We start from the raw sequence: 19966 nt of genomic DNA, 5'->3' as shown, positions 1-19966 counted from the left end.
TGAATATGGTTGACTGTTTTGGTTGTCTCCTTGATATGGTTGACTGTTGGATTTTTACTCTGCTAAGTAATAGTAATAGTAATAGTAATATCGCATACTCTCTTGAGTAGTTATAGTTTTGAATAAGTATTACTTCACGACCGCTAAAAGGCCATATAGTATGAATGTGTGTATCATGAATGTATACCGGACGTACTACATTCGCCATGTTGTCATTATCATGTGACCTGCGTCAGTTACATCACTTCACTGCAATTCACAACTCCTCTCCCGTGGCATCCTGGGATAGTAAAGTGTCCATGGAATGCAGATTTCAGAATATCGCCGGAAGTAGTCATCTGGGTAGCCTACTTATTGCCGACTCTTTTATGAGTAGGCAACTGTGAATTCAGACACAGTAACTTTTGTCACATACTGTTTTTTCGCCCAAGGTCTTCAGGATTAATAAGCAGGTGAGTTTGATCAAGGTTGGAGCTATACTAAAGTGGACCTCACGGGTCAGAGTTGAGAACCCCTGTTCTATATGGAGGAACACATGGGTAAACTGTTGGTACTGGTATTTTCTGCCAAGTTGATTTTTCCTTTAATCCTAAAACACAACACAATGCGTAAGTCAAGGGTAAAACACTGTCTAAGTAACTGTCAAAGTACATGTTTTTCCTTTATTTTACTTTGACTTCTTTAAAATGCCCTTCAACCTTCACTTTCCAATACAGATTTACAAACTGAATAATAATTTTTTAACTATGTGCAGTTTGTGTTAGCCAGAAAATGTGTTAGGTATTTTAATGATTTACAGGCATATGTGCAGCATAATGTTCTTGTTAAGGCACAAAAAAAAAATGTTTTAGACAAAATGAGCAAATACCATATTCAGCATAGTTGTGGTTAAATATATATTAATATTTTATTATAATACTAAAATTTCAGTACTTCGGGGAGAAAAAGCATATATGATTTGCATTTCATTAAAATGAAAGAATTTGAAACGTGAAGAGATTAGAAGTATGTCATGTTTAAAAGACTCCTAGGCTGAATCCTAAATCGCCCCCTATACTCTCAAATAGGGCGTTATTTGAGGGGACAGCCATTTGTGTGTCCGAAACCGTAGTGGACGTTATTGAGTGCACTTATTTAACCCAATATTGCACTTCAATAACGTGTGTACAGCCAATGTACCTACACTCAACGGTTGTCCGAATTCGCTCACTCGTTTTCATTCACTCCTTCAAGTGAACAGTATAAGTGGACTAACATAGGGAATAGTGAATGAGGGTTTAGGGGGCGATTTCGGATTCAGCCTTAGTTGCTTCCAGGGGCGTCTCTAGACCCTTTTTTGTTTTTGTTTCGCTGTGCCCCAGTAAAATTTTCCTGATAAATCATTGTCTGATGAGGAGTAGGTAACATACATCTGAAAATAGGCTTTCCTATTCATTGAACATTATCATTTATATTATTTGAATTATTTAAAACTTGAAGGCTGATTTTAACAATTACTGTTAATTGTAACAGAGGTGTTTCATTATTGAATGAGTTTGGGGTGTCCCCCTTGGTTGAAACTGGGGGGCCCTAGAATCGTCACCACCTTTCTCCCAGTTAGCGACGGCCCTGCTCTTAAACCATTAACCAAAAATATGCCCTGCTAAGTCACTGTTCTTTCACTCAGCTCATTCATCTAAACATTTGTAAATGTTGCAGCACTTCTTCTGTTACTGTCCTCTCAGGATGAATCACTTAACTCTTTATTTTTAAATAGCTTTCGATTAAAGTGTCTGTAATCTAAATGTGAACGTATATATACCAAAAACAACAACAAAAAATTCTAAGAGCTTAAATGTGTCAAAGAGTATGTGCTATAAACCTCTACTGCCCTGAACAAGACTGTAAAAACCTATTATAAACAACCTTTGAGTTCATGGCTTCTCCAGTGTTTGGGTCAAAGCAAAGGAGATTTTCAAGGGAGATATTCTTTCCAAGGGAACAGTGTGTTTTTAGGGATCTAGAACGTGCATGTCAAAGGTATTATCAGCTTCCATTTTTTTTGCCATGACATACATCATGCCATATTATTATGAGTCCTATTTCTGTACATTTTTAACATGGTTTCTGAAGGATTTTAAACCCTCTGCTCTTTCTTTTCAGCAAACATCCCTACCTCTACTTTTGTCTTTTGCCATATATGGTTATGCCTTGGTCCCACACTCTCTCTGTTTTCTTAAAAATGTAACTCAAAGTTAAAAATGTTTTCATTTTAAAATAAACGCACAGATCAATTATTACCAGTTTCAGAAAATGGATTTTAACATATTACACTGATAGTCTTCCAGCTATAATGTTGCACCCAGAGATTGTTTGTTTTAAACTATTGCACATTATTTCCTGCTGTTGATGTGTGGGATTTCACAATATTCAATGAGAGGAAACGTTTACTTTAGTTTACTTTAGTTGTGTTGGCTCTGCTTGGTCTTTGTTTACAATCACCCTGCTCTTGCCATGTTTTTTCCAGCTCCGCCCTGGACTTGATAAAAAGTTTTTCTTCATGGACTAGGCTATATGCTTAATATATGTTAATGAGAAAGTGAAACCCAAAATCAAAATGGTCAACAACAAAAAAATATATTATAGGTATTTTTGCAAATTACGATTACATCGTCATTTCTGGGTGAACTGTCCCTTTAAATGCATACATTTATTTTAGAGATTACTGTGCGTGTTGTGGTCTTATTTTGTTACACGATAGGGTACATAAAATCACAATCTATAACATTACAATGCTGGCATCTCACTTACTCTTGTAAATAGGCTACAGTACAAAAAAAAAAAAACTAAATTATAGTTTTCAAACACGCACTTCAACCACAGCAATGTTTTGATTAGTCGTTAAGATGGGAAAGTGACTGTCTCTCCAAGTACAGATTCTATTCAGCATTTTTGTTTTTATAGCTGTTAATGTCAACTTCAGGTCAGTATTGTATGTTATAGCCTAGACTCTTTCCCCTGGTGTGACAATCCCTCCTCCTCACATTTCCTCCTCATTATACCAGCCAATGACAAGCAAGTGCTCTAGAGTCTTCGACATGTTTAAGCCAAACGGTTATTGCTTCGGCTCTTGATTTTACACACTTCATCAGTTTAATAAAAACTGCACAGTGTGAATGAGAATGACAAAAATAGAAACCGAAAGAAACAAACTGATACCACCATCGCCGCAGAAATGCTCTTCATCGCCTTCGCGTTTCTTCTTGTAACTTCATCAACGGCTCTTCCAATGGGTAAGCCTTTTATCCTGTTATACAGCATCCTTCCCAACTAATAATATTTGTGTTGCTCGTGTTTTTTCTCTATTATGATGTTTTTTTGTTGTTGTTGTTGTTGTTGTTGTTGTTTTTACTCGCTGGATTATTCTCAAGCAATAAAGCCTCATATCGTCATTATGTGTCTTGTTGTTAGATACTGTAATCCAGTTCGAGCGCAGGGTGTTGAACGGGACGGTCGTGGAGAGGATCCTTGTCAGTAATGCACATTTAAAGGAACAGTTCGACAACAAGCAAACTGTTGTCAGATCCATCCAAGATCAACTCCTGAAAATGATGGTGGAGAATGATAATCATACAGCAAGTAAACAATATTAATGCAATGATTCATGTAGCCTAATAACGTCCAATGCTATACTTGTTATTCTTTTTATGTCGAACCAATCAATATGCAGAACCTATTTTTATTTTTCATTGTTTCATTTCAGCGTTTTGACGCAATAGCTAAATAAATAATCAGTAGACTAAATTGCATCAATAAAAAGCATAAAGTGCATTATGAATATAACTTTAAAATAATTACATCATAGTGTAAAAATTAAACAAATGTAAAGGCTAGTTATGCTAAGTAGACTTTAATCTAAACCCAATTAAAGCATTGTTTGTATAAACTAGCATACTCAAGCTTAAATTATTATTAAATTATATTATATTATTTGTCATTATTAATTCTAATGTATTTATGTCTAAAATATGCATGTGAATTTTTGTGATAAATATTGGTCTATCACAAATTTGCATGCAGACACTCTGTGACAATAAATTCACCTTTATTTTTCAGGTTATGGCACATATACACGTTTAAGGGAATGTAAGATGCGAGGCTATCAGGTCCTGCAGCTGTACGACCGGTTTCAGCTCAACGGCAGAGACTGTCTGACCTTAGATCCTGAAACTGATACGTGGACCTTGTTGATGCCAGAGGCGCAGGATCTAAAGCAGTTATGGACGCTTGAGGCCGAGCTAGAGAGTCTAGAGAAGACTGACCTGAAAGAAGAATGTAAGGATTTCATCAAGCTGATGGATGACACCCAGAATCAAGAGGGTATGATGAATATTTGTTAGAATACTTTATTGAGACTCCATGAATGTCCTGCTGATTAAAGTGCCCCTATTATGCAAATATTTTTTCAAATATTACCTTTCATGCAGTGTGTAATGTAGCTGTTTGTAAATGTAAAACATCTGTAAAGTTTTAAAGATCAAAGTGCATGACAAATAAAGTTATTGCCTCCTAAATGAAACTGCTGAACTGTCATCACCAATTCTAGTTTCACTTTCTGTTATATACATACATAACAATGTCAAAAATTTGCATTAAAAAAAAGTTGTCCTCAGACCTTCAAAGCAAAATTAGGAACTTTTACCATAGCATGAAAGAGGCACTTTAATTATTGTTTCACTAGTTCACGACTGCTACAAACTAGAAAACCAGTTCTTGTCAGAATGAAGCACAACCACTCTTAGAAAAAAAAGTTCTTGACTTTAAAGAATTTTAAAGTAGTCTTTATGCAAAAAAAGGTTCTATATAAGGAGAAATGTCTTATATGATTGCGTAATACTTCCATGTTTAACAGTTTAAAAAAAAACAGTTCTGGTGATAAAGCATGTGTATGAGATGTTTAATTCATCAAATTAAATTAAGATTGAAAATGAATTAAAACAAAATGAATTAATTAAAACTAAATCAATAAAATGATATGATGATGGGAACCCCTATTCCATTTTTTTTACAGTACACTATCTACTTTTTACATTTTATAAATGTTACATAATATTATATAATAAATAACATAAAATATAATATAATATTTTAAGATGATCAGATTATTAACTAAGAATATGGAGTTTATTGAATGTTTTTCAGGACGTGTTGGTGTGTTAAGAGTGATGGCTCCAGTTCTGGCGACTTGTCTCTTCATTGGATTTGTCTTTATAAGCCTCCTTATCTCCAAACGACACAGTAAGCATACTGCTGGAATCATGTGCTGTGTCATGTGTGTGCTTGTGAATAAACACCAATGCTAACCAGTAAAGTCACTATCAATGATTTTTAATGGATAAAAAATGAAATGATCACAATGAACATGAAATAATATGTTGTTTCTTCCTTCTCCTTTCTTTGCCTTGCTCTTCCTCTTTTGTTTGATGGAGGTCAACAGCCAGGAGGTGAGATTTTTCACATTGTTTACCAAATACTTAATTGCTGCAATATAAATGCTGACAGAAGATTAAATATTGACGTTGGTATAGCTGTCCCTGTGGAGTGGATGTCATGGCACTCAATGAACTTAAGGTTCCCAGACACCCTAGTTAATAAGAAGTTAAGTTCTGTTCACTTAATAGTACAACTTTGCTTGGTTTAGAAAACACTGAATATTCATTTATTTAATTCAGAACTATTTAAGGGTGTATATTTAGCGTAAATGTTTGTAAATGCACTTTCACATTACAGTGTTACAGTGTAATTAAAAACATTGTGAAACTTTTAGTCAGATAGCACAAATATGTTTTATGTGATTTGATTATGTGATAACATCTAAATTAACGTTTCATTTTAGTCAAAGAAATCATATCAACCTTACTAAGCCTGTCAGATGTTGATAATTTCATGGCTTCCCTGTAGGTGTTATAGGCTCAGTAATCCACTATTCACCCCATCAATTTGATGTACCATTGGACGGACAAGGCCACAGGAACCGTACTGAAGAGTAATTGTAAGCAATCACCACATAACCTCCCTGACCACATTAAGAATCAACTCTTTCTCCTGATTGCAGAAGTTTTAGGCAATACATTATATTCAGCGTATATAAGGAAATGTATTTGCTCTAAATGATCTTGAAAGCTAGCTATTAAAATTACTGTGATAATATTGTATGCACAAATTGTTAATGTTTTTGCTCTGAGTAAACAATGGGTCTCATTCGCTAAGCTAGGGTGACCATATTTTAGTTTTCAGAAAACAGGACGGGGGCGTGGTTTGGGAGGCGTGGTTAAGGGGTGGGGGCGTGGTTGGGGTGAATGCATCAAAAAATACTTGACAAATGCATTCACAACCTTGCAACTATGTTATTGTACTTTAATACATAAAGTAGCCTAATACATCCTTTCCATTCAATGTTTGGCCCGCAACAATAGAATAGCCTACTAATAAAAAAAAGTTTAGCTTTTAACACCTTTTACATGACACTATTTCTTTTCATGGCCATAGCATAGCTTAAAAATCTACCACTAAAATAAAAAATCTACTACATTATTTCAGTAAAAAAACAATTTCAATCCTCCTGATGTTCTCTTGTAGCCTTTACTTTCTTTATGTGGGCTTCTACTTCGCTAGCACCTTTATTTGACACTGACAAGTAGGCTACGTTCCAGCTTTGCAGTTCATGCATTCTGCTTTACACGGATCCCCACCGAAACGAAAAAAACAGGAATTTTCTCTGTAAATTATCTGTGAATTTACATTTGGGCTTTTTTTTTTTTCTTTTTTTTTTTACGCTGTTAGCTACTTACATAGAGTCACGCTGCTAAAATTGAAATTCTGTGTCTGTGAACGTAAAGTCCGCCTACTTTGATTTGATTGGTAATTTCAAATATTCTGACATTGAGGAGCAGTGTGACAGACCAATGAGGCTGAGAATGAACACACACACACAAACACACAGTGGCCTCTGTATTCTGACGTGCTCTCTGCTTGCCGCTGCGGATTGAGGAACACGCTGATTATAACAAGACGGGGCGAAGCCGGTTTCATATGTTTTGTGTGCAAAGGCAAGCATGTATTTAAAGTACACGCTTAATGGCCCAATGAAAAATAATGAAAACCAGGACATTTTCATCACTTTATAAAAAACAGACAGGACGGCCAGGACAGGACCTGAAAACAGGACATGTCCTGGGAAAACAGGACGTTTGGTCACCCTAGCTAAGCATGCTTACGCACAAATTTGTACGTGAAGTGTGCGTATAAACGATTTTAAGAACAAATCACGATTCACCAAAAAATTGATAAAATGTATATTAAATTTATGGGGAAAAAAATAGGATCAAAAGAGAGAAAAAGTGTTTATTGTGAGAACTGGTGAGGATGGCACACTTGCGAGAGAGCGCGTCTGCAAACACAGTTTGACGAAAGAGTGACGAAAGGCTGTGAGGAAAGCATTTGCAGAACCTTATATGGAGAAGGTTTGGGCGTGTTTATGCAAATGACTAACCTCGTGCACGCTGCCGCTCATTTAGAATACTCTGAATTCACTAACATCATAATGATGTTAAGAACAAATGCATGTGCATATATGAACGTGTTGTGAATTAGGCAGAGATTTTTCGTGAGAAGTTCGCCTGCGGGTACAAATACGAAATAATCCAGGCAATTTTTAGTGAATGAGACTTAAGGCCAGATTTACTAAACAGGGCAAATTAGCATGAGAGCACAATTCCAAAAAAACACAGATGGGAGTGGATGCAGCCGGATAATTTCCATAATGACCAACACAATCTGCCAAGAGCAGCGCAAATTAGCGTCTGGTTTAAAGCGTGCTTCTTTTGGAGCAGTAAATAGTGGCGCAAATACCAGTAAATTGACTAGCGCAAACCTTAGTAAATCACCTTCCATGATTCATTTAAGTATTCTCCTCCCAAAAATGTTGCATCTGAAAGGTAAACTCCTGCAAATGATTAATGCAATAAGGTCAGCCGCAAAAATAACTCTCTCCACGCTTTTTCAGCGCAAAATTTTTCACTGCGTTTTTTTAACGCCAAACGAGGGTTTGCGCTGGCGCAAGCTGTTAGTAAATCTGGCCCCCAATGTTTTATTTGTTTGAAATGTTGTTTATGGAAGTAAAATAATGCCAAATGTTTTTGAAACAAAAAAGCCTGTTGAATTGCACTACTTGAAAAAAATAGGCATTGCCTATTGCATTTTAATGCATTGTATTTTTATGGCTTGCATTTTTATGGGCTGAAATTCAACATGGTTGAATATTTAAGCTGTGAATATTTCAATTAATATTCACCTTTCATAATTCACTTCCAAAATATTCAAACTGTTTAAAAAAAATTCGGTCCATTTTATTTCGCTTTGCAAATTCGCTTCCACAAATTCAGTGGTTCAAATTCGACAGTCAATTCAACATTGACATCCAGGAACTGCAGGAAAAGCAGTAGATTGCTGAGCATACTCTACATCTGCTGTTAGTCGACCTCACCAGCAGGGAGTGCAAAAGCGCGTGTTGTTGACAAAGCGCGTGTTGTTGTTAGAGCAAAACACTCATTCATAAAATGAAAATGATTATCTGTGTCAGTATATATGCGGAAAAGATGATAAAGACACAAAAGCTGTTTTTATGTTTCATTCAATAACTTCATTGTTAATTTCCCTGTGTAGCCTACATGTCATCAGCTTTCTCTACCATGAACAGGATTATAATCGGTTTCCCTCAATACCTCATAGTCAGGGATTCCCCTTCCGTCCATAGACAGTAAAATAAAGGCTTCCGTCGGGACAAAATGCTTAATGTAGCTTTATGGACTAATACATTGATATAAAAGACCAAACTCGCACCTTATTGGGAATGTAGGCTGTAGGCTACAGCAAAGCAGATGGACTAAGAATATGAATTTAACGAGTAAAGTTTCATGCTGAGCGTTTCGTGATATACTGGCACAAAATCAACACTTGATCAATTAATACTAACACTTTCTTTTCTCTCTCTCTCTATAGTAGGCTATGCCTACGTGTATTGCATTAGCTTAAACTGAGAAGAGTTATAGCACTTACATATTGTTGTCCTGTAAATCGCTTTGGATAAAAGCGTCTGCTAAATTACTAAATGTAGCCTAAAAAAATGTAAAATTGGCTTGACATTGGACATTGACATTCATGAGTTTTATGAATGAATGGCTTGCTCTAACTCAGGGGTTCTCAACCTTTTGCAAGCTTTTCTGGGGGGTTAAGGGCTGCCTGGCGGTTTTGGTTGTTCATAAATTCATAAATACTTTTAAGTGTACTGGTTCTTATATTAATCCATGCACACAGATGACGAGGGCAATGCTGTACCTCATCTCCTTTTGGAGATACAGATGGTTCCACCTTATTCAAACAGCCAGACTCTGCAACTATATACAAAATAATGTAAATATACTCAATAGACATATTTACCCACTTGCATCAGGGCCTATACTTTGGTAAATATGGACCATGATAGATTTCAGATATCTGTGAGTAATATATTTTTTGCACTTACTTTGTAAGGTCTCCTTTGGGCTTGGTGGTCCAGGATCTTTGACAGTTTGAAAGAGAACAAACATATCACAAATATGATAGATTATGGAAAACATGACACTAAAGAATATACTTTGTAAACCCTCAAAGATCACAGCTGAAGCACTCCAATAAGACTTATAGTCTTCCCCAATCCCAAAGCAGTGTGCTGAAATTTGAATTTGCTATAGCTGCTATTCCTTTAATTTTAATCTTGTTTATTAGCTGGTTTAAATGGGATACCCAGGCATTCCCTGACCAGATGAGATTTATAATCCCTTCAGCGCTATCTGGATTTAACCCTGGATATTGTCATTAAGAGGCATTCAGATCGGATGCCCGAACTAGGGGTCCTGTGACCTGTCTGGCAGGGGTGGCCATAAGCATCTGGTGGTGAGCTAATGTGGGGCCCTATCAGGACTTTGGCCCTATATAGCTGGTATATAAGTTGGTTTTCATTAATTATGTTATATATTCAGACATTATCTGCAAACATTTTTGTAATTGCGAGCACAAATGCACAACGTGACTACATAAGCATATTTATTTATAGCTGAGACCTTGCATTTGCTGCTTGTTAGAATATTCTAACATAAATTATGCTAGAGAAAAACGGCAGAGAGTAAAAAATGTGCCAACCAACCCCACCCTTACGAAAGTGAACCTTAGCATTACTATATAGTATACAATAAGAATTGTAGTCCTATAGTAAGTTTATAGTGTTCTATAATATTTTTCACCAGTACTATAGTACTATAGTATGTGTGTTTTCTTCCCACCGGAGCCTCGCTTTCGATTTCAAAATAACGGCTATAGTATGTGTGTCCAAACTTTTGGCTGGTACTGTTAAGTAGCCCTATAATATTTGGATTTTCCAAAATAACGGCTGCGTGAAATCAGCGTATAGCTCACAGGTGTTTGTTCCTCTTCATGAAGAGTTTAGCTCCAACACCTGCCTGGAAGTTTTCATTGGTCCTAATGACCTTGATTAGCTGCCTCAGGTGTGTTTAATTAGGGCTGGAGATAAAATCGGACCCCCCTCCATAGTGCTTTCTTTTGATATTGAAGCATTAATAGATTTTAGAAAAATAAATGAAATAAACAGAATGTAACGATACTTTAATCGTAGTTTGATTTTTTTTATGTTCAGCAACTTTTTTTTAAAGTGAATCATATTGTGTTTAAAAGTGAATCAGTTGTGTTTAGTATATTAACATTCTTGAATGTGGCAACTGAATTGACTTGTTTTTGAGTAACATCATGCTTTCTTTTTCAGATTTCAGAGAACCCAAAGGAAAAGAGGCAGTAGTCTGATGTAAGACAGATTTTTAAAAACCTGAACCATTGGACCACCTGTAGTTATGACATCAGACTTCTGAAGCCAATTTTATTTTTAAAGGAACCGTATGTAAGATTGTGGCCAAAACTGGTACTGCAATCACTTTCAAATTACTGTAGAGTGGTGTATCCCCTCCCCCTCCCCCCTGACTCAAGGTTGCCAGTTAGGCTGCAGGATCCAGCAGGAACGTAGGCTGCTACAAGGAGCTTCCAATGGTAAGTGACGAGTCCTACACAATAATTTTTTTTGGGACTTTGTCACGACGTATTTCGGATTCATAACGAGGTCTTTTAGGTTTCGTAACGTTAGACATTTTTTATCCGACACGTTTGTAGCTGCAGCTGTGGTATCTAGAGCAGAGCTGGCAACCCGGATGCCGAAACACTACTGACTTCGTGATTGGTAGATAGGTGGAGGGTGGAGCTTCAGGCCAAAACACAACATGACAACATCAACATCAGTTGAGGGCTGCAACTTCACTTTTTAAATGACAATATCCTGGCCGGACTACTGTTGCCAGTGATATAAGTATTTGAAATGAACATGATTTCTTAATGTCTAGTGACATATCAGGGCCATTTTATGATTAATTGAAATACATTTCTTACATACGGTTCCTTTAAAGGTTGAAATGCTTTTGTCCTATTTCTCCCCCTTTCTTTTTTAAAGAATGATCTTTTAATATATTTGTCATTCATTGATTGAATAAAATAAATTGACTCAACTGCTGGAAAGGTGTCATTTATATTTTAAAAGGTTTTTGCCAAATTTTTAAATGGTCAGGAATTTGTTGACGCATAATTGAAGTGTAGTTGAAATATTAATGTTGTTTCAACATTAACTTGGTACATCAGATGGCAACATTGTTTGACATTCCTTTTCAGTTGTATTTTCAGTGTTTCAACAAAATGTATTTAGAATCAGCATCACATTGTAACATTGATCAAACCATATTACCAAAGACTATTTCTGTTAATTTCAGTGTTAATTCAACAGCAGTGATGTAGATTCAACATCTTAGTGTAACGCTGATTCAACAATATTACCATTGATTATTTTTGTTAATTTCAGTGTTAATTCAACAGCAGTGATGTAGATTCAACATCTTAGTGTAACGCTGATTCAATATTATATTACTATTGATTATTTTGTTAATTTCAGTATTGATTCAGCATTGGTCATGTAGAATCAATCATAATGTGATGTTGATTCTGTAGCATTACTGTTGATTTTTTTGTTCAACAGTTTCAACATTAACTGAGGGTGCAAAAGTGATGTTGATAAAATATAACTTTGTAATGTTGAATCAAAACTATTACTGTTGATTTTTGGTTGAAATGTCAACATTGCTTCACCATTAACTGAGGATTTGTGGTTGAAATCTGAACATTATTTCAATATTAACCAAGGGTGCAAGAGTGATGCTAAAGCAACATCACTTTCTAACGCCATTTCAATGTAATCCGCGTTGACGCATCAACACTGACTCAACATTGTTTCAATGGTTACATGCTATCTGGGTGTTTTTCCTTTATTTTACTTTGACTTCTTTAAAATGCCCTTCAACCTTCACTTTCCAATACAGATTTACAAACTGAATAATTATTTTTTAACTATGTGCAGTTTGTGTTAGCCAGAAAATGTGTTAGGTATTTTAATGATTTACAGGCATATGTGCAGCATAATGTTCTTAAGGCAAAAAATATTTTAATATAATGCTAAAATTTCAGTACTTCGGGGAGAAAAAGCATATTGTATTTCATTAAAATTAAAGAATTTGAAATGTGAAGAGATTAGAAGTGTGTCATGTTTAAAAGACTCATTTATATTATTTGAATTATTTAAAACTTGAAGGCTGATTTTAACAATTACTATTAATTGTAACAGAGGTGTTTCATTATTGAATGAGTTTGGGGTGTCCCCCTTGGTTGAAACTGGGGGGCCCTAGAATCATCACCACCTTTCTCCCAGTTAGCGACGGCCCTGCTCTTAAACCATTAACCAAAAATATGCCCTGCTAAGTCACTGTTCTTTCACTCAGCTCATTCATCTAAACATTTGTAAATGTTGCAGCACTTCTTCTGTTACTGTCCTCTCAGGATGAATCACTTAACTCTTTATTTTTAAATAGTTTTGGATTAAAGTGTCTGTAATCTAAATATAAACGTATAGCTTAAATGTGTCAAAGAGTATGTGCTATAAACCTCTACTGCCCTGAACAAGACTGTAAAATCTATTATAAACAACCTTTGAGTTCATGGCTTCTCCAGTGTTTGGGTCAAAGCAAAGGAGATTTTCAAGGGAGACATTCTTTCCAAGGGAACAGTGTGTTTTTAGGGATCTAGAACTTGCATGTCAAAGGTATTATCAGCTTCCATTTTTGTTGCCATGACGTACATCATGCTATGTTATTATGAGTCCTATTTCTTTACATTGTTTAACATGGTTTCTGAAGGATTTTAAACCCTCTGCTCTTTCTTTGCAGCAAAAATACCTACCTCTACTTTTGTCTTTTGCCATATATGGTTATGCCTTGGTCCCACATACTCTCTGTTTTCTTAAATATGTAACTCAAAAGTTAAAAATGTCTTCTATTGCACATTATTTCCTGCTTTTGATGTCATTTCCGTTACTCAATGAGATTAAGCTTTCGCTTTAGTTGCAGGGAATTCGTGTCTGCTCTGCTCTTCTGGTCTTTGTTTACAGTAGGCCTAACGTTACCTGATCCTGCTCTTGTCATGATTTTTGCAGCTGCGCCCTGGACTTGATAAAAAGTTTTAATTTCATGGACTAACTTATATGTGTTAAAGGGAAAGAACAACCCAAAATCAAAATGGTCAAAAAAATAAAATAATATTATAGGATTTTTGCAGATTACGATGGCATCGTCATTTTTGGGTGAACTGCCTCTTTAAATGCATAAATGCGGAGATTACTGTGCGTGTGTGGTCTTATTTTGTTACACGATAGGCTACATAAAATCACAATCTATAACATTACAATGCTGGCATCTCGACTTACTCTTGTAAATAGGCTATAGTACAAAAAAACAACTAAATTATAGTTTTCAAACACGTTGCACTTCAACCACAGCAATGTTTTGAGTCGTTAAGATGGGAAAGACTAAAACGTCTCTCCAAGTACAGATTCTATTCAGCATTTTTGTTTTTATAGCTGTAATGTCAACTTCAGGTCAGTGTTTGTATTAGTTATAGAGACTCTTGCCCCTGATGTGACAATCCCTCCTCACAGTTCCTCCTCATACCAGCCAATGACAAGCAAGTGCTCTAGAGTAAATTCCGGACGGTTTTTGCTTCGGCTCTTGATTTTACACACGTCATAATTTTTCTAAAAACTGCACAGTGTGAATGAGAATGACAAAAATAGAAACCGAAAGAAACAAACTGATACCACCATCGCCGCAGAAATGCTCTTCATCGCCTTCGCGTTTTTTCTTGTAGCTTCATCAACGGCTCTTCCAATGGGTAAGTCTTTTATCCTGTTATACAGCATCCTTCCCAATCCCAACTAATAATATATGTTGTGTTGCTCGTGTTTTTTTCCTCTCTTTTTTTTTTTTTTTTTTTACTCGCTGGATTATTCTCAAGCAATAAAGCCGCAGATGTGTCTTGTTGTTAGATACTGTAATCCAGTTCGAGCGCAGGGTGATGAACGGGACGGTCGTGGAGAGGATCCTTGTCAGTAATGCACATTTAAAGGAACAGTTCGACAACATGCAACCTGTTGTCAGATCCATTCAAGATCAACTCCTGAAAATGATGGTGGAGAATGATCATCATACAGCAAGTAAACAATATTAATGCAATGATTAATGTAACCGATAAAGTCCGATTGTTATTCTTTTTATGTCGAACCAATCATTTTCAGGACCGATTTTTATTTATAATTGTTTTATTTCAGCGTTTTGACGTAATAGCGAAATAATCAGTAGACTAAATTGCATCAATAAAAAGCATAAAGTGCATTATGAATATAACTATAAAATAATTACATCATAGTGTAAAAATTAAACAAATGTAAAGGCTATTTATGCTAAGTAGACTTTAATCTAAACCCAATTAAAGCATTGTTTGTATAAACTAGCATACTCAAGCTTAAATTATTATTATATTATATTATTTGTCATTATTAATTCTAATGTATTAAATATGCATGTGAATTTTTGTGATAAATATTGGTCTATCACAAATTTGCATGCAGCCACTCTGTGACAATATATTCACCTTTATTGTCCAGGTTATGGCACATATACACGTTTAAGGGAATGTAAGATGCGAGGCTATCAGGTCCTGCAGCTGTACGACCGGTTTCAGCTCAACGGCAGAGACTGTCTGACCTTAGATCCTGAAACTGATACGTGGACCTTGTTGATGCCAGAGGCGCAGGATCTAAAGCAGTTATGGACGCTTGAGGCCGAGCTAGAGAGTCTAGAGAAGACTGACCTGAAAGAAGAATGTAAGGATTTCATCAAGCTGATGGATGACACCCAGAATCAAGAGGGTATGATGAATATTTGTTAGAATACTTTATTGAGACTCCATGAATGTCCTGCTGATTAAAGTGCCCCTATTATGCAAATATTTTTTCAAATATTACCTTTCATGCAGTGTGTAATGTAGCTGTTTGTAAATGTAAAACATCTGTAAAGTTTTAAAGATCAAAGTGCATGACAAATAAAGTTATTGCCTCCTAAATGAAACTGCTGAACTGTCATCACCAATTCTAGTTTCACTTTCTGTTATATACATACATAACAATGTCAAAAATTTGCATTAAAAAAAAGTTGTCCTCAGACCTTCAAAGCAAAATTAGGAACTTTTACCATAGCATGAAAGAGGCACTTTAAATAGTGTTGTTTCACTAGTTCACGACTGCTACAAACTAGAAAACCAGTTCTTGTCAGAATGAAGCACAACCACTCTTAGAAAAAAAGGTCTTGACTTTAAAGAATTTTAAAGTAGTCTTTATGCAAAAAAAGGTTCTATATAAGGAGAAATGTCTTATATGATTGCGTAATACTTTCATGTTTAACAGTTAAAAAAAACAGTTCTGGTGATAAAGCATGTGTATGAGATGTTTAATTCATCAAATTAAATTAAGATTGAAAATGAATTAAAACAAAATAAATTAATTAAAACTAAATCAATAAAATGATACGATGATGGGAACCCCTATTCCAATTTTTATTTATTTTTTACAGTACATTATCTACTTTACATTTTATAAATATTACATCATATTATATAATAAATAACATAATATATAATATAATATAATATTTTTAGATGATCGGATTATTAGAATATGGAGTTTATTGAATGTTTTTCAGGACGTGTTGGTGTGTTAAGAGTGATGGCTCCAGTTCTGGCCATTTTTCTCTTCATTGGATTTGTCTTTATAAGCCTCCTTATCTCCAAACGACACAGTAAGCATACTGCTGGAATCATGTGCTGTGTCATGTGTGTGCTTGTGAATAAACACCAATGCTAACCAGTAAAGTCACTACCAATGATTTTTTATGGATAAAAAATGAAATGATCACAATGAACATGAAATAATATGTTGTTTCTTCCTTCTCCTTTCTTTGCCTTGCTCTTCCTCTTTTGTTTGATGGAGGTCAACAGCCAGGAGGTGAGATGTTTCACATTGTTTACCAAATGTTTAATTGCTGCAATATAAATGCTGACAGAAGATTAAATATTGACATTGGTATAGCTGTCCCTGTGGAGTGGATGTCATGGCACTCAATGAACTTAAGGTTCCCAGACACCCTAGTTAATAAGAAGTTAAGTTCTGTTCACTTAATAGTACAACTTTGCTTGGTTTAGAAAACACTGAATATTCATTTATTTAATTCAGAACTATTTAAGGGTGTATATTTAGCGTAAATGTTTGTAAATGCACTTTCACATTACAGTGTTACAGTGTAATTAAAAACATTGTGAAACTTTTAGTCAGATAGCACAAATATGTTTTATGTGATTTGATTATGTGCTAACATCTAAATTAACATGTTTCATTTGAGTCAAAGAAATCATATCAACCTTACTTAAGGTTACTCTAGTTTCTGTAGATCTCACAGAGAGTAGATACAATCAATGAGCATTAAACTAACAAAAATAGAGAAGTCTTTGAAGTCTCATATCTGAAAAGATATTGTTTACATAGCCTACATTCCTTAAAAGATCAATACAGACAGACTAGCCCAGGTGGATATGAAAAAAAGAAAAAAAAAAAGGCCTACAGACATACCAGACAAGTGCATCAACTGTTTGTTTTTTTGTTGCTGTTAAACCTATCAGATGTTGATAATTTCATGGCTTCCCTGTAGGTGTTATAGGCTCATTAATCCACTATTCAGCCCATCAATTTGATGTACCATTGGACGGACAAGGCCACAGGAACAAGTTCCAGTACTGAAGAGTAATTGTTAGCAATCACCACCTAACCTCCCTGACCACATTAAGAATCACAACTCTTTCTCCTGATTGCAGAAGTCTTAGGCTGATTTGTAAGTTCAGTAATACATTTGTTTCAATACTTTATATTCAGCGTATATAAGGAAATGTTTTTGCTCTAAATGATCTTGAAAGCTAGCTATTAAAATTACTGTGATAATATTGTATGCACAAATTGTTAATGTTTTTGCAGTAAACAATGGGTCTCATTCGCTAAGCATTTGTACACAAAATTTGTACGTTAAGTGTGAGTACAAACGATTTTAAGAACAAATCACGATTCACCAAAAAATTGTGTGATTAAAATGTATTCTAAATTTATGGGGGGGAAAAATATTCAAAAGAGATAAAAAGTGTTTATTGTGAGAACTGGTGAGGATGGCTGTAAGGAAAGCGTTTGCAGAACCTTATATGGAGAAGGTTTGGGCGTGTTTATGCAAATGACTAACCTCGTGCACGCTGCCGCTCATTTAGAATATTCGAATTCACTAACATCATAAAGATGTTAAGAACAAATGCATGTGCGTATATGAACGTGTTGTGAATTAGGCAGAGATTTTTCGTGAGAAAAATATACGAATACAAAATAATCCACGCAATTTTTAGTGAATGAGACTTAAAGGTGCATTGCGCAAGTCTCTGAGTTTTTGCAGAACTATGCCCCCTCTGGCGGCAAGCGAAACTGCAGCCAGAAGTGTGCACGCTCACGGACAAAAGTTTTCTTTTTTTTTTATCTTGCGTGGAGTTTGCGTTGGTGTTTGAAATGAACTACAAGCCGGTCTCTTAGAATCCATCTTCTACGGAGAATGGCGGCGAATACACAAACCTGCCAGACAGCCAGGTGAGCGTGCCGTGAACGCGCATGACGTCACGCCCAGTCTAAAATTCCGGCCCGAATCCCTCTTATTTATTTTACTTTACAGGATTATATAGACAATCTCAGTGATCAGAGAAGGGCTCATTCAGCTCATCAGGCAATTGTTTAAGCATGTATGGGTTAGAAAACGGGTATTTTTAACATGAAAAAGTTGCTTAATGCACCTTAAGGCCAGATTTACTAAACAGGGCAAATTAGCATGAGAGCGCAATTCCAAAAAAACACAGATGGGAGTGGATGCAGCCGGATAATTTCCATAATGACCAACACAATCTACCAAGAGCAGCGCAAATTAGCGTCTGGTTTAAAGCGTGCTTCTTTTGGAGCAGTAAATAGTGGCGCAAATACCAGTAAATTGACTAGCGCAAACCTTAGTAAATCACCTTCCATGATTCATTTAAGTATTCTCCTCCCAAAAATGTTGCATCTGAAAGGTAAACTCCTACAAATGATTAATGCAATAAGGTCAGCCGCAAAATTTTTCACTGCGTTTTTTTAACGCCAAACGAGGGTTTGCGCTGGCGCGAGCTGTTAGTAAATCTGGCCCCCAATGTCTTATGGTTTTTTTCAATGTAGTTGTGATATTTTAAATGTAGCTAATTGAAATGCTACCCTTTTCTACATCGGAAAAACGAATTAATTGTCTGTAATGCCAGCTAGACATACACATTTTTTTATTTGTTTGAAATGTTGTGCTCTTTACATGTTTCCTCATTGTTTAAAACAGCTGATATCATGTTTAATCTGTATACCAAAATATTATGTTGTATCTGACACTAGATGTCATTTTATTCTATATGAATATATTCAAATATTAATTAGTAATAGATTGAAATATATTGTCATTCCTTTTCAGAGATAAGTGAATAAATGTTAAATAAATAAATATGAATAAATAAATGTATTTATTTTTCTTGGACTACTACACTGACATTGGAAAAGCACAAAAACATCTTAATTTTCTGGGAAGATTAAAGAAAGTAAGTTTACCTCAGAAACTTCTTGTGAACTTTTATCGATGTGCAGTAGAGAGTGTACAGACATGCATCACATCCTGGTGTGGTAGTTGTACAAGAGAAGAACAGAGAGCTCTGCAAAAAAAACAACTGCACACAGTTACCATCAATTGAGGACATTTATTTGTCCAGATGTCAGAGCAGAACCTCCTAAATTATTAGTGATCCCACACACCGTGCACACTACCTCTTTGATCTCCTCCCTTCTGGTAGGAGATACAGGACAATTTACTCTCCTACAACAAGACTGAAAAATAGCTTTTTCTGCTAGATCTGTGCAACTATTGAACACTTCCTGACTGGTTTCCATCTATAAATTATATTTCTAATTGCACTGTAAACTTTAAACGGTCTGCTGCTTTTTACTGTAGGCCTACTACTTGTTTTCTTATGTATCTTTTTAAACACTTTTAATCTATATTGACATTATTATCTTTATTGTTGTACTTTAGTCTATGTTTTGTGTTCTTTTTTATGCTGTTGTTTTATGTGAATGTTTGAGAACCTGGGATGCTAACAAAACGGTGTTGTTTCGCACAGCAGTACAATGGCAATAAGGGCTTTAACTTAACTTAATATGTTAGTAAGGATGGCTGACGCGAAACAGTCGTTCCGAAGCTTTGCGAGATCCCGAAGCGCAGATGTTTCGAAACACTGATCCGAAGCGTGATTCAAA

At 35.5% G+C, this 19966-nt stretch overlaps 2 protein-coding genes and 1 long non-coding RNA gene across 4 annotated transcripts; 2 read left to right on the top strand and 1 right to left on the bottom strand.

The window, feature by feature from the left end:
- Nucleotides 1–3023: 3023 nt before the first annotated feature.
- On the top strand, nt 3024–11642 carry LOC309500648 (uncharacterized protein). 2 transcript variants are annotated; one of them, XM_082172306.1, is made up of 7 exons: nt 3025–3272; nt 3451–3618; nt 4096–4359; nt 5182–5277; nt 5469–5483; nt 5941–6031; nt 10856–11642. In XM_082172306.1, the coding sequence occupies exons 1-6, from the start codon at nt 3215–3217 to the stop codon at nt 6027–6029; spliced, it is 690 nt and encodes a 229-aa protein (XP_082028432.1). In that variant the 5' UTR covers nt 3025–3214; the 3' UTR covers nt 6030–6031; nt 10856–11642. The 2 variants fall into 2 exon arrangements, with proteins under 2 accessions (XP_082028433.1, XP_082028432.1); XM_082172307.1 differs by lacking the exon at nt 10856–11642 and having other exon boundaries at nt 3024–3272; nt 5941–6035.
- Nucleotides 7843–10849, bottom strand: LOC309500651. The gene is made up of 2 exons (XR_014206647.1): nt 8060–10849; nt 7843–8028 (listed from the first exon to the last, which is right to left on the bottom strand). It is a non-coding gene; the product is annotated as an uncharacterized lncRNA (long non-coding RNA).
- A 2572-nt stretch (nt 11643–14214) lies between the features above and the next one.
- On the top strand, nt 14215–17702 carry LOC309500649 (uncharacterized protein). The gene is made up of 6 exons (XM_082172308.1): nt 14215–14403; nt 14558–14725; nt 15176–15439; nt 16269–16364; nt 16556–16570; nt 17271–17702. Exons 1-6 carry the CDS (start codon nt 14346–14348, stop codon nt 17357–17359), a joined length of 690 nt encoding a protein of 229 aa, XP_082028434.1. The 5' UTR covers nt 14215–14345; the 3' UTR covers nt 17360–17702.
- Nucleotides 17703–19966: the final 2264 nt, after the last annotated feature.

The sequence above is a fragment of the Leuciscus leuciscus genome, assembly GCF_965113295.1.
Source record: "Leuciscus leuciscus genome assembly, chromosome: 6".
Classification (NCBI taxonomy): Eukaryota; Metazoa; Chordata; class Actinopteri; order Cypriniformes; family Leuciscidae; genus Leuciscus; species Leuciscus leuciscus.
This window is presented reverse-complemented; position numbering and strand designations above follow the sequence as displayed.

Bases quoted from the DNA above. Each gene is read 5' to 3' on its own strand.
- LOC309500648 (XM_082172306.1), top strand. From the start codon at position 3,215: ATGCTCTTCATCGCCTTCGCGTTTCTTCTTGTAACTTCATCAACGGCT. The intron at 3,273-3,450 runs GTAAGCCTTTTA...TCTTGTTGTTAG, and splicing joins ATCAACGGCTCTTCCAATGG to ATACTGTAATCCAGTTCGAG. The intron at 3,619-4,095 runs GTAAACAATATT...TTTATTTTTCAG, and splicing joins GAATGATAATCATACAGCAA to GTTATGGCACATATACACGT.
- LOC309500649 (XM_082172308.1), top strand. From the start codon at position 14,346: ATGCTCTTCATCGCCTTCGCGTTTTTTCTTGTAGCTTCATCAACGGCT. The intron at 14,726-15,175 runs GTAAACAATATT...TTTATTGTCCAG, and splicing joins GAATGATCATCATACAGCAA to GTTATGGCACATATACACGT. The intron at 15,440-16,268 runs GTATGATGAATA...AATGTTTTTCAG, and splicing joins TGACACCCAGAATCAAGAGG to GACGTGTTGGTGTGTTAAGA.